Below are 15208 nucleotides of genomic sequence, written 5' to 3'. Positions count from 1 at the left end.
AGGGCAGGAACCTTCTATGTCCATCTGCAGATGTGCAGCCTTGTGCCCTACCCTTACCAAGATGACCTTCACCCATTTGAAACTATACAATACTGCTGTGATTCTGGAAAAATCTCAAATTATTAAGCACTTATTATCAAGCGTATTGACTACCATGTTGTTTACTCAGTCAAGCTTCACGTGTAACTTGAGCTGTTGTACAAAGCACGTGGGACATTAGCATTTTAGACTTCCATTACCTAATTTGAACCTGCACAGAAGCCAATAACATACAAGTTAAGTGAGTGCCATTTTTAAAAAGCTTTTTTTTCATATTACTTGCTTTATAGTAACCAACTGTACTAGTGTGGACTTCTCTCACTGCTCTTACATACTTAAATACTATAGCAGTAAAAAACAGTGTAAGTCAAAAAAAAGCTTTGCTTGTTTAAGAATAGTTTATTATGCACTGTACTTTTCTTTATGTGCTTATGCAAAATACTTTTGAAGTTAAAGTCAGATACACCAGTCTTCAGTTGCACTTCAAATATTTCAACACTGTAGAACAGCTGTGTGCTATTATAAAGCTATGACAGTCTGCCTTGGTGGACAGTCAGATAATTCTTGAAGCTACGCTCATGAGCTACATAGCATTTTAGAAACCTTTTGGACTGACAAATACCATGACTAAGAGGAAAAAAAAAACAATAGGAGGTTCTGTGCATCTTTCTCAATAAGCAGATAATGCATGCAACATTGTCATTAAGCTATTTAAGTGGCAATTTGATGACAGAAAGTTTTAGTCCAGATGTATTAAGGACAGAAGACTTTTAAACTGCAGTGTAAGCCCATTCTGTTATATCCAGAAATCTTACCATAACAAGATAGAGCTAACCAGTAACAGCTTGGTGAAGATAAATTTTCACTATAAGTCCCTGTAAAATAGAAACACAAAAATCATGTTAAATCTGGCGTTGAATGGAGAGATCTAGACCCATCCAGTTTTCACTTAAGTAATTACAGAACTGCAGGTTCCTTTTTCAGTAATGTTAGCATTTTTAATTGTCTCTAACACTGCTCATTTCAAACCTCATGGGAGAGTTAGTATCTGCATGACTGTTTTTTAGAGCTGTGATGAATGGTCTACAAAATGAGCTGTCCAAGAAAGATGCATTTACTGAAATGAGCACAGGATAGGGTTGCACAGATCAGTATTGTAGCCCATCAGTTAAACGCCACATCAGTGCTTTCTTCTGTTAACTTCACTTGATTCACACAGAAATCAGGCTGAAATACTCAGCCTGTATCTGAAGGTACTTGATTGCCAGGATTCACAGCATCGATACTTTACATTAGCCTCCACAGATACTACTCAAGAGCTGTTTATCAGGAGTAAAGGAAAACTTTACCACAGCAGCAGGGCCCTAAGGCTTAAGAGCAACCATTTGTAGAAACCACAGCCATCACCTCCTGCCTGTCTCCACCACTTTTGCAAGGTGCATTTCTTCAGTTTGCCTGGGGTCAAGGAAAACATAGAACTAGCTATATTCACTTATTTATTCAATTGTTTTATCTACTACAAGAGAATCTCCTGCCACTCAAATACATTTCACCTATTGAGAAGCACCACCAGCCAAGTGTGGCTCACAGCTATCATCCTGCTTGGCATGGGAGTGTTTGGTGGGCCACCCTCAGCAGCATGCTGCAGGAGCCCAGAGACTACCATGTTCGACTTCGCCAACACAAGTCTTCCTGAAATGTCTCCCAATACAAAATTCCCATACTCATACAGTTAGATGTCCCATGATCTGGTTTCACGTTCAGCTAATGTAACTCAGCTCCACTGTTGCCTAGGACAAGCTATAGAGCTTTGGATTTCATAGAATGGTAGGGGTTGGAAAAGACCTTTAGAGATCATCTAGTCCAACCCCCCTGCAGAAGCAGGGTCACCTAGATCAGGTCACATAGGAACATGTCCAGGCGGGTCTTGAAGACCTCCAAGGAAGGAGACTCCACAGCCCCTCTGGGCAGCCTGTGCCAGGGCTCCCTCACCTGAACAGTGAAATAGTTTTTTCTTATGTTTAAGTGGAACTTTTTGTGTTCCAGCTTCATTCCCATTACCCCTTGTTCTGTTACCATCTACTATAGAAAAGAGGGATGTCCCAATCTCCTGACACTCACCCTTTAGATATTTGTAAATAAGATCTCCCCTCAGTCTCCTCTTTTCTAAACTAAACAGCCCCAGTTCCCACAGCTTTTCCTTGTATGAAAGATGTTCCAGTCATTTCCATCATGTTTATCTTCTCACTCATTGCATATCCCTCAAGTGCCAAGGAGCAGAGTCAACCACATGGGGGCCCATGTGGGAGCAGAGGACCACCCCTGCACAAGCCGTACCCTCACCCACAGTCACCATACCACATGGCCTGAGTGGGCCTAGGAGACACAGTCCACCAGCAGCCCCAGGCACAATGGGTAGACAAAGCAGGGTCATCAAGGAAACCTCATCAGGAGGAGAAGAAGCAGCAACAGCAGAGATAAAACAACAACACAAACCTAAAGCCCACTCAGGAAAAAAAGTAAAAGCCTCAGCCTGAGCTTAAATAGAGCCCAGGCAAGGGGTCCAGGTGGGGCTGGTCAGGGCTGTTTAGACCTGCTGCCCAGGTGGAGCTGGTCAGGGCTGCTTAGACCTACTAGAGCCCTGCCCACTCTTACAACAGTTTTTGCAGACTTTCTGTTGTCCACAGATTTCCTTTGTGGACCACAAATCTGAGCCAACAATTTATAACCACACACACACACAAAAAGAACCTTTCTGTTAGCGTTTGCAGCACTCTGATTCCCCCTGTCATCACAAAGGTGATTTGATTTCTCAGGTTTTCAATGCTGCCATTCCTCTGTGATTGCCAGGATCACTGAGTCCGTGTGCCTGTGGTAACAGACCAGCTTGCCTTTGTACTCTCAAACCCAAATACGCATCCGGTGTAGAAAGCAAGCCAGGTGGAACATTTGTTCAGGCAGAGCTCAGTGCGATGGGCTCCTGGCATTACACACCTCATGACGTTGCAAAAGCTATGAATAGGAAAGCGATTATATTGCCAGGTACCTGCTGATACAAGAGGAAACCACCAATACTGAGTTTCTGAAATAAACAGACTTGGGTCAGTGCCAGCAGATTTGCCATAAGGTACACCATTATGCCAGAATGGTCAAGTGGTCAAAATAACATCAGCAAGGTTGCCAAGTCAAAGGTTGCCTTGGAAGCATAAAAATTACCAGCGAGGAATGAGTAGGCATTTCCCCCCAGAAGAGTGGCTGGAGATATTTCAGTGGAAACAAAACTTAATCTGCCTTATAAAGTAAATTGAAAGGCATTTCCAAAAAATAACTAACTAGAAAGAAGAGAATGTTCAGCTAGGAACTGGGGGCCTTTACCAAATGACCCAATGCATTTAGTGCCGCAAATATTAAAGTGTTTTCCTGTGAAACATTTTTGGTTTGTAGTGTTGCAGAGATTTAATAATCTGAGAGCTACTCTGAGTGCCCAGAATGCCTACACATGATCTACCAAAAGGCTTTGGAAGAAACAGTACAATATAATCAGGGATGACAGAGTCCATCATGCAAAAGCATTTTTCTCTAATTCTGCATCTACGTGTAAATTTGGGATAGGAACCTGTGGCTCATGGAGGTGTTGTCATGAAGATTAATTAGCTAGGTCTGTGTTCCACAAGGCAAAGTGCCAGATTTTTAAAGGCTTAAAGAGCTTTTTAAAATCTGAAATTTAAGGGCCTGCTTGTGCCCTTAAAATCTGTTAGAAGTTCAGGGCCATAATCTGCAATGTACTTTCACTCTTAAAGGGGCACAAAGTTGTTAAGCATTGTTATTTATTTTTAGCCAGTCAGATCGTCCCTGGTTTAATCTTTACAAGCCTCCTCAGAAGTTATTAACATGCTTTTACTTTCTTTTTGCTGGTTTTGGAGAATGTGTATTGTTCAAGCTACAGCTCAAAGTTCAAAGAGCTTGTCTGACCATCCAGGTACCTCTCACTTGGGAGCTCTGTGAAGGAGCATCAAATCTTCCACTGAGATGTTAGTACTTTTTCTTTCTTAACTTAAATCACTTTAAACGCTGTCACTGCAGTGATGAAAGGCTATTGATGGTAAAATGTTCTTGTCTACAGCCATCCCTGTCTTCACCACAACAATAATTCTGCAGACATTGACCGAGATGCTCTCAAGCCAGCTAATGGATGCACCGAGTTTGATAACATCAATTATTATGTCATGGATTCTGTCCTGTGCCTGTCCACCACCACACTGACTGTTTGCCCTTCGCAGGACAACGCCTAATGAGTAGTATCTCCCAATGAATGGGTTTCATAATCTGGCTCTGACATGGTAAACAAGTAATTCCTGGTTAGAAACCATATGCGAAATGCAAGCATTAGGGCAGTTGCTGCTCTTAGCTATTACTGTCTAATTAGTCAGCACAGTACCAAGCAAAATACTTGTAATGATCTCTTGGAAGGGAAAACAGAAATACTCTTATTACTTCCAAAAGTGTGACTTGAATGGAGAACATCAGTCTGAACGTGAGTCAGGCTGTATTTAATTCTTGCCTTTTGCATCTGAGCTAACTTTCTTGTGGCAGAGGTATGAAAATTAGTTGCTGTCACACCTTTCTTGCAAGTTTATTTTACTCCTTCTTAAAATCTTGGCCAGTTTGAGCTCAGCAGCCTTCACCAGTCTGAAAATGCAAGTTATAATCCTCTGTAGGGATTTAGCCAGGTGTCTATTACAGCATGTAATCTGTGATACAGCTTCCAATAGTCACGCTGCAGAAGGGTTAAGCCTCTCTGTCTTTGTTCCTGAGTAAAAAAGTCCATGAGGCGTTAGTGTGGACAGGAAGCAGATTGAAAGCAGCAACATCTTCAATCAAGCCCTAAGCCTGTGTGGATGCCACTGAGAAGCTGTTCTGATGAGAGACGGCAGCTTCACCTGAGCAGCAGCACTCGGGCTTTAACCCTGGAACAGTGTCTGCAGCATCGCTGCCAGCTCCCCTGCTGCTGCTCAAAGGTCATATTGCTGCTAGACCCCAGTTCCTAACCAAAATCCTCACTCTAGGCTCACTGTGCCTTCCATTACTGAGTTGTTTCTGAAGGTGCACTTGGTGAGACATGCTGGTGCCCTGCGGCAGCCAGGCCAAACCCAGCACCCTGTCCCACACACGGACACTGGCACAGCCCCTCAGACACCACTGTAAAAGTTCAAGGTGGCTGGCACAAACAGACATCACTGTGTGCTAAAACAAACATGAGTCCAGTTAATTGAGGGGAAACCCTGCTGGGACCAGTCAGCCCTAGTCAGCAGCTTCTCAGGTAAACGCTTTTTCCAGCCAGGGCTGCTGAGATGAAACCATGTGCCTGGAAATCAGGTACCTCTTCCTAAAGCAAAAACTTTTAGACTATGTCAGTAGTTTTAATTCTGTTTTTCATTCCATGAATGGCCAAAAACAAAATAAATAGCAATTTAATTTGCTTGCCTGCAAGGAGCTATTTACTATCCATCTCTAGTTACCGTACAGGAAAAGAGTGAGTTTCTTTTCCATGGTGGTGATGCTGGGAAAGCCTCTGCTACCTTTTATGCTAATTGGCAGTGAAGTGTTTAGATGTATTTATTAGTGTTTAATTATTTAGAAACCTCCTAATGGATTAAATATCGTCTTTGAAGTTATAAATATTTTCCACCTTGTCCAGCTGTAGAGCTGCTGTTTGAAAGGTTTAAATGAAGATCTATTTATGGGTGCCTGCTGATCACAAAATTACTTGCAGCTGCAGATGCTCTGGTCCTTTAGATGTCCCCATGGCAGAATGGGCTTAGTTTTCACAAATTAGGGAAAGTTTCTCTTTGTTATATTCATATGGCTGAGATAGAGATCTTAAAGAGGATTATCACAGAGATCAAGGCATTAAAATACGTAACTAATCCCAGTTAAATTAATTGTTTTCATATTAATACGTACTAAGGAATGTTCATGTAGGGTAAAGACCCCTTTACACTGTTTTGGTAATTTAAGTATGATTTACCATGCAAATTACATTTAAGATGAATTAGAGGCAGTTTAAAGCCAAATTACTGGTAGAGAAAATGGTAATCTGACTCCAAGCCTCACATTAAATGTTTTGCAATGACCTTAGTGACTGCCATTTCAGCAGGCAGAGGGGTCCTTCCCTAACCTCACCATTTCTCTCCCTATGTCAGAATTCAGGACATTTATTTTATCGGCTTATATCGGCTTAAAGTTTTTTTCTCCTGACATTCTCTCTAGAACACTGAACTCCACACAGGTTATTTTGGTGTCATCAAATCATTCACCTCTTAAAAGAGAATTGTGTGCTATAAAATGAAAACAGTAATTCAGTTTATTGGGGAATAAACAGAATCACAGAATCTCAAGGGCTGGAAGGATCTCGAAAGATCATCCAGTGCAAGGACCACCTTCCTCACACAGCAAGTGGTCCAGGTGGGTTTGAATGTCTCCAGAGGAGGACACTCCATAGCCCATCCGAGCAGCCCCTTCCAGTGCTCCCTCACCTCAACAGGGAAGAAGTTTTTCCTTCTGTTTCTTTGGAACCTCTTATGTTCCAGCTTGTGCCTGTTGCCCCTTGTCCTATCATTGGACACGACTGAGAACAGCCTGGCTCCATGCTCCTGACACCCGCCCTCAGTCTGAAGCTTTTAATTAGGATTCTCATTTGCAGTGGTGTCCTTACCCCAGGCCTTTGGTGGTGGGTTGTGCCACTGACATCACAGCTGATACAAGTTTTAGGTGCAGGACAGCACAGTTGATTTCTGATTGATTAATTGCAATAGCCTCATCTTTCCCAAAAAACCTCACAGGATTGTAAGGTGTTGTTCAGTACCAAAGTAGGGCTGATTTTTAGCATTTACCTCACCGTTCTTTTAGGTACCTTATTGTTACCAGCTCTCAGGATCTTAGTGCATTCACACTACCTTGTGTTGTGTTAGAGCCCCCTCTCCCAGCCTTCTCTGATTATATTGATGCCTCAGCTTTTGCTAAAAAGGAAAATGTGAAAGAAAAAAAAAAATGGAGCAAAAGAAATCAACTCTGCTGCACAGAAAAAAAACACTAAGTCCCACACAATATGTGTTACCTGCTGGAAATCATAAAACATGCCTCCTCCAGCATCCAGGGACTAGTGGATCAGAGGGGCTTAGTTTTTAACATGAAGAATCACAATGGACTCAGTGGTTTCTCGTGGAGCAGGAAACCAAAGCCATCCTTCTGCAGTGCTTAATGTACCTGTCTGGCTGTTCAGGAGCATTTATTTGCTGGGTTTTAATACCCATGACCTCCCAGTGAAGTTGCTTTTACCAAAGCGATGACAGAAGCATATACATTATAGGTGCACAGGCAGGTTCATGATGAAAGGTGCAGAAGTAGCTAGATTTTTCTAGTGACCCTCATAAAGATGTGATTGGTGCAACTCTCAGCATTTTCTGCAAGATTGATATTTGTATACAAAGGGTCTGGGACCTTACAGATTGCCCAATAGTTATGTTTTCCCTAAGAAAAGCCTGAAGTAAGTTAGCAAATTCTGGCATTTGTGTCTGATGCATTAAATGGAGCTTAATAAAAAATTCGGTGTTTTCTCTGCTCTGCTTGAAACCCTTTTGATTTTCACTGTTTTATTCAAAAGGAAGACGTGGAAATAGCAACTGTGAGCTTGAAATCAGAGCTGTAATGGGGACTTATTATAGCCACGTTTTGCAGAGTATTTCCAGTTACAGCTGCATCCTTTGAAGCTGTCAGTGTAACAAGCAGTGTGCTGCTTTTCAAATAACCCTTTTCGTTGTCTTGTAGATTTTTTCCTAACTTTTAGTCCCAGTGAATGCTTGTCAGTTTTAGCATTCAGCTGTATTAATGGGAAAGACAGAGAGAAAGGGACTCATGTTTCCCTCCTGCCCAGGTACGAGGAAGCTGCCAGTGGGGAGGTCAAAGGGAGTGCAGAAGTTCTTTTGCCTGTGTTTTGTGGGTAGGAGTATGTCAAGGAGCAGAGCGGCAGCAAAGTTGAAAACTCATGTTTTAAACTCATCTCTCACACTGGATGGCGTTGAATTGCTTCATTCCCCCTGAGGCTTTGAGATGGAGAGAAGCATAACTGTAATTATAAGAAAAGGTTGATTATCATACCAGGGCTTGTTCTCTGTTCAGGGTATGTGAGAGGAACTCTGATTAATGACAATAACAGCTACAGTTCTGCCCTACTGAGCACTGCTTGGTTTAGACATGTGCATCTTCTTGCCAAGCAGTGCTGACCATCAGTGAAAAGAGGCATGGCTTCTTCCACAATCCAGGTGTAAGGCAGAAGGAGGGATGCAGAGCAGCAGTTGCTCTCTGGAACAAACGCAGAGTGAACAAGTAGCAAAATATTAATGTACTGTTGAAAGCTGAAATTAGGTGGACGTGATTCAGTGCAGCCTATGGGGTCTGGTAACTCTGCAACTGCTCCAAGCTATCCCCAATCTGCAGACAAAATAACCTTTGTGAAGAAGCAGAAGATTGTAGTGTGCAAGTTAATGCATCAAAAGGCCAGGAAGAGAATAATTCACTTTCACCTTGCTACAGAGGACAAGCAGCAGTAAAAGCTGTGCACTATTGCCAAGCTTTTTCTGTTGCTGTTTTTAACTCAATCCCCAGTTCAGAGCTCCAGCCACCTTGGCAGTGTTCCAGCTGGAGGTGCTGACATCTCCCACCTAATCAAGTGCTGGATTATCTTGTCTTGATAAATTGGAGCTGGTGTCTCAATAAAAGTCTTTCCTGAAGTATTTCGCTACCCTGTAATAAGATGGCAGATGTCTGAGTCAAGCCCCAGAGCTGGCAGAGCACTGTTTCTCTAATGGTGGTGAGTGTAAATGTTTTCAGGTGAGCCAGTCCTAAGGTGGGAGCACAGTTAAGCATGATGTATTTCACACCTGGGGGAAAGAAAACTTGAAGATGTAGTGGGTCCTGGTTCATACCAAGTACGTGTGGGCTGCACTGCCAACCTCAAAACATTTGCCCTAAAAATTACCTCTTCTGTGAGGGGAGCTCTTGGGGAATTTACTTGGGTTAAAAATAAATTTGCTTCAGCTGCTGCTTCTTTCTAGGAAGAGTTGGAGTTACTGAGTTCTTAAATACTAAAAAAGACTGGCTTAAAGACTGGCCTACTGTTCTCAGGCTTTTGTGACTAGATTGCTGGTCTGTGGGATTCAGGGTAAATAAACTCTTTTTCTTTCTCTGAAACATACTAAGGTAAATGTTTCTGTTATAGAAGCAAGGATGCTGTGTATGTGTGTGTTTGTACATTTACTGTACCAGGTAAGTCAGCCAGGACAAATCTTATTAAGATAAAGGTATTCCTTGAAAGCATTTGTTTGAGGGTTTTTTCTTGGCTTCACTCATATAAAAGAAGCAGCAGTTCTCCCATGCCAGACAAGAAACGTCTTCATCTGTCACACTCACCTATACTGTGCCCTTTGTAACGCTGCTTTGCTCTTTTCCAGGGGAATCCCTACATGTGCAATAATGAATGTGATGCGAGTACCCAAGAATTGGCTCATCCTCCAGAACTGATGTTCGATCTTGAAGGAAGACATCCCTCCACATTTTGGCAGTCCACGACTTGGAAGGATTATCCAAAGCCTCTTCATGTTAATATTACGCTCTCCTGGAACAAAACCATCGAGCTTACAGATAACATAGTTATCACTTTTGAATCCGGCCGCCCAGACCAAATGATCCTGGAGAAATCACTCGACTATGGACGAACATGGCAGCCCTACCAGTACTATGCCACGGACTGCTTAGATGCTTTCCACATGGATCCAAAATCAGTGAGGGATTTATCACAGCACACGGTCCTAGAAATCATTTGCACAGAGGAATACTCTACTGGGTACATGACAAATAGCAAAATAATCCACTTTGAAATCAAAGATAGATTTGCTTTTTTTGCTGGACCTCGGCTTCATAATATGGCTTCTCTTTATGGCCAGCTTGACACAACCAAGAAGTTAAGAGATTTCTTTACCATCACAGATCTGAGGATAAGACTGCTTAGACCAGCAACTGGAGAAATATATGTAGATGAGCAACACCTGGCACGCTACTTTTATGCAATTTCAGACATAAGGGTATACGGAAGGTAAGAGACTATATAGCTTCAGAAACAGGCATGTATGGTTTGGTTTAGAGGTCATTCAAAACCATTTATTTACACAAACACAACAACATGTTCTGCTGAGATGTGTTCATTGGAGATCTGTCTCAGATTAAGTCTGTTTCTCTTCATACCAGAGGTTTCTGACTCAGCACCAGAGAGTCCTGGGTGTTTACTGTCTCTAGCCTGGCATCTTGAGCCCTAAATCTCACGAGCAGGATAGTATTAACAGTTTCTTATATTGGCTCAAGAATTCACCTTGACATTAGGACACTTTCTATCTACTTTTATATAGTTGGAGCCTGATCTGATGGCAGTTAACTACAAAGAGAGATTCTGTTTTATCATTTGACTTTTTCAGACCTTTAATGTAAGCTGTGATAAATACAGCAGCCCTTGCACCGACCCTTCCCACCAAGTCTGGCTATGAACTGCCTGTGAACACGGCAGGCAGTGGAGATTAGAGTCCATTTGTTGTGCTTTAATTAGCTCTGAAATGCAGTGAAGTTTAAGTAAAATGGAAGAAAACAACAGTGGTTTAGAGAGATGGATTTGAATATAATAAAGATGATTACTCAGCTGAGTTCAAGACACCTAAGTCCCTCTAGAGCAACCAGTGGCTGGTATCAGGTGCCGTAGTTCCAAAAATAATAACAGTGTAATAACATTCCTATCGGGAAATTTTCTTCCCAACTCAAACTAGCAGTTGACTGCTGACCTCAAGCAGGAGGGTGACACCCTTTACGTGTGTCTTGGACGGCAGTTTGTTCAGAAGAAATAAGTGAGACCATCTCTATTAGCAATTCCCTCACCTCTCTAATGTACTTTTTTCTTTCTCCTCTGTTTCTTCTGTAAAGATTCAAATCTTCCTTTTAAAAGCCACCTTCTTTTTTTTAATTATTATTTTAAAGAAAAGCCAGGGATGAAAATGAACAGAAAAGCTAATGTGTCTGGGAAGGTCAGAGCTCTTTTTGCAGACAGGGGACTGCATGACAGAAAAATAGAGCCAATGGTTTATATATAACAATGGTGACTAGATTTTTATTACTTCTGTAGTGCATTACCTATTTTCTACCTCTCTTTTACAAGCCATTCATGTTCATAAGCATTTCCATATTGTAAAAACTGATACATGAAATCAAAATAGAATCAAATTACCGTGATAGAGGAATTGATGCCACATACAGATTTGAATGGGTAAGCACCTCTGCAGTGCTGATATAATTTAATATGACATCAAAATACATTTCTTAGGACTGTAAGTTTAGCATGTAGTAACAACCTTCTGTGTCCACACCAAATACATACACACAGAATCATAGAAGGTGTGAAAGTGTAAGATAAATGTTGCCGGCTTAAGAAATCTTACTGCAACTCTCATTAATACATTATAAATTATTTTTCAGAAGTCTCTTGGGAGGACTCAGGGGGTCATGGATACTGCTTGAAGTAGTTTGGTAAAATTAGCTCTAGCTTGTAAAAAAATATACTTTTTTTTTGTTTGTTTATTTAACATGTACCCTTTGTCCACTGGGCTCCACATAGGTTAGCTCTACAGAGGCATCATATCAAAGCTCAGGATCTCAAAGTCCTTATGCTCTAAGGAAAAACTACTCCCATCTGAAAACCCAGTTGGAGCTTAGTGTAGCTTCAATTAGGCTATCAGTACTTTATCAAAGAAAGCATCTGAAGGATTAAAAAAGGGCGCATTGCATGTAAATTAGAAATCTTCTGAGCACTTCTTGGGCATGGCAATTTTGTGGAAAGTTATCTATAAAACGGCAGTGTGACTGTACAGAGAACTTATCTGATGCTGATGCTTGTTGTCTAAATGCTGCAGTAATTGGACACATGCTTTAAAATAAATATCTGGTGTGTAATAGCATCTCACTAGATTAGATTCACGTGAATTCTTATCACTCTTCTACTAATGAGAAGAACAGCCCTTTAGGGATTTGATGGCCTTTCCTTCAATATGCAATGAGCCTTCCTTGTTAAAAACTTCATGGGCTTGCTTACTGCTAAGTAGCTGTGGGGCTGCAGAAGGCAGCCCCTCATTATTTAGTCACACCAAAATGTAACTTACAATAGGCCTAGTGTCACCCAGTTTAGGTATTTTTGGTCTCCTACCAGAAACCTTTTATGGCCTCCTCTGCCAAGTCTCCAAATCAGCATTACAGGCATGTGTCCTGGCATACCCTGAGCAGGGGAACATGACGGAGGGGAACAAGGGTTACCACAGGGTTTGTGCCACTGTTCCTGATCCATCCAGTGTGTGTCAATTTAGGTTGTTAACTGAAAACTAATTTACAAGGGGGTTTTAGACTTTTTTTTCCCCTACAATTTTTCATGTTGTGAGCTCTGAGACCTGGGTATTTATCTACATTTAGTAAAGCTAGACTAGACTGTTCCATGAGGATTGGATACAAAGGGATGTTACCAAGGAGCTTGACACATGGTGAATAAGTGATGCTAGCAGACACATTTTAAAGCTAGTCTTTTCACTGAAAAAAACCCAACCTGTAGGTTAAATATAGTCGAAATCACCAAAGCTCATAATAGCACATTTCTGAAGGCAGCCTAAAACATAATGTGTTTCACCACTGTCTTTTAAGGATCAATGACAATGAAAAGCATCTACCTTAAAGCTGCCATATTAATATACAAGATGCTCTGGTGCTTAATACTCTACAATGAATTTTAGATAGGAGATTTGCTCACCTAATGTAGGGTTTGTTTTGACATTGCTTTGCATTGTGGTGTGACATAAGCCTGAGGTGTGCAGCATTAGAGATGAAACTCTGTGTACTCTGGATGAGCACCTTACCTCCTCTATCACCACCTGTTTATTCATCTCCAATTTACCGCTCCCATTGTGTATTTATTAAGATGAAAAAAAAAGGAAACATGGCTGATAGCAATTTCAGCAACCCCATTGTGCTCACATTATTCAAGAAACCTAATAATCCACATGAACTAATTCTGACTTACTGAAGGTCTGCTTCACTAAATCAGGGTGATTTTTTCTAGTGAATAATGGACGATGTAGTGTGCCAGTACCTTAATTAAAGAGAGCCTCTCTTAGTCTTGATCTCATTGTAATTTACAGGGTAATACTACAATAATATCACTAATGGAAGGTACATTAAAGGGCATCAAGTAGCATTAACTGTATTAAATTATGGCACTTGTGTTAATTAACTGCTGAAGCAAGATGGTCCTAACGGCTAGAAAGGTCGACTAATGCATAAATAAAGTCTTCTGGGACGGGAAACTAAGAAAGAGCAGACATTTTCCCCCTGATCTGGCCTTGTTGCAGAGAATGAGAAGGTATCCTATGTGGTAACCTCAGGAAGGTTTCTCTCACTTCGGTGGCTGCAGAGGTGGCCCGGACTGTGTACGGGCTCTGCCTGACTTCCATTCCACATGAAGGACAGTCCTGGCAGGAAGCTGGGAGGTACAGCTCCAGTTTTTTACCCTTTTTTTTACTAAAATGCTGCTAATAATTCCTTTGAAGTCAAGCAAAAGGTTCCTAGCAGATTTCGGATCAGGCTGCTAAAGGTTTAACCACATTCATTCCTAAGAAGTTTTGCTTTAACTGTTACATTGTCAGTTCTGTGTACATTTATACATTGTAAATTAACTGTAATCCAGGCCGGTAGTAAAGAGCATTGCCCCAGTGGGTGACAGCCCAGCTGGCTGAAACAAAGGATCTTATTGCCTTTGGGTGATTAGGTTTTGATCTAAGAGCTGCCAGTTTCCTTCTGCCACCAGAATATCCAGCCTCTGTACAATGTTATTAAGCCCTTTTGAATTTATTTTTGTGCTCTTCTCAACTTGAAGCTTCTGTAGTTAAGCCCCAGGGTTTTCTGACCCCGTCTCAGCTACGGTTGCAGCTGCAGCAGAAGCAGAAACCTCTAACTCACAGTACTCCAGTGAAAAGTATCCTTGGTTTTAACTCTTCCTTGCTCTCACACTAACTCTTCTAAATTTAAATCCATCCCCCCAATATCTGAATAAATCACTCTGAAGGAAAGCATGATTGCTACTTGGGGTTGGGGCTTTTTTGTCTTTTTAGTCAGCCTGCCCCTCCTGCCAGCTGTGACCCTGAACCACTCCGTATGGCTGGTGGTGGATTTGGGGGCAATGGGTGCCTTTCCTCTTAAAAAGAGCTGATCTGCCCCCCCGAGTCGGGAGTTTGCACTGCAGCCTTCAGTGGAGGCCGGGTCGTACCAGATTTCATCCTCTGGCTTATTCTACAGATGGATTAATCGGATTAAATCTGTATGTTACTCTGGCAGACACTTGACAACGCTGTAATAATATCCCTCTGTAATTTACCCAAAAGCAGAACTTTGCCCTAGGGAAGTGGTAATATATAGAAGTGCTCTAGTTTTATTTGTAATAGAAAGTGTTTTCATTAATGTTCAGCTCAGAACAAGACCATCAATATGAAGATATGTAGGCTTCAAGCTTTTAAGGAGACAACTGAATACCGTTCTTGTTTCTAGTATTTATTTACCATACTAAAACTCTTTGTTTTACGAGAACACTTGCATAAGCAGCTTGTTCTCCTCTGAGATTTTCACTAGTATTTGGAGGGAATCTAGCAGTTTCTCCAATTAAATTATGAACTCATTAGAGAACTGGAAAGGAAAAGGGACGTATGTATTTAAGAGCACATCAATTTATCTTTAACTCCCCAGTGTAAATAGCTTTTTGACTATATCTACTGAAATATGCCACTAAGGAAAATGGTCCTTCATTTACTCTAAACAAATCTAGAATCATCAGGAATTGGAATAATTATATGGTCACTGTGTTTATTCACATATGAGCAGTCTCCAATGGCAGCACAAGTGTCCTGAGTGAATTTCACTCCTGCACATGTTCAAATAATACTGGTAGGGCACAAGCCATATCCATCAGCTGGGGGTGGTCTCAGTCTTGTAGTGGCAGGAAAGGGAGCAGAGCATTGGAGCCTCCATGTATGACCAGGTCTCT

General features: G+C 41.5%; 1 protein-coding gene across 2 annotated transcripts in view; it reads left to right on the top strand.

Annotated features, from left to right (window-relative positions):
• NTNG1 (netrin G1) overlaps positions 1–15208 on the top strand; it is a 147072-nt gene that overhangs the window by 54502 nt on the left and 77362 nt on the right. For both annotated transcript variants that reach the window (XM_062004142.1, XM_062004143.1), the window contains exon 3: positions 9549–10189. In XM_062004142.1, coding sequence (XP_061860126.1) covers positions 9549–10189 — 641 coding nt within the window. The remainder of the gene's footprint in view (positions 1–9548; positions 10190–15208) is intronic.

Source organism: Colius striatus, chromosome 10, assembly GCF_028858725.1.
Source record: "Colius striatus isolate bColStr4 chromosome 10, bColStr4.1.hap1, whole genome shotgun sequence".
In the NCBI taxonomy this organism is placed as follows: Eukaryota; Metazoa; Chordata; class Aves; order Coliiformes; family Coliidae; genus Colius; species Colius striatus.
The sequence above is the reverse complement of the archived record's forward strand: the minus strand, read 5'-3'. Positions and strand labels throughout refer to the sequence as shown.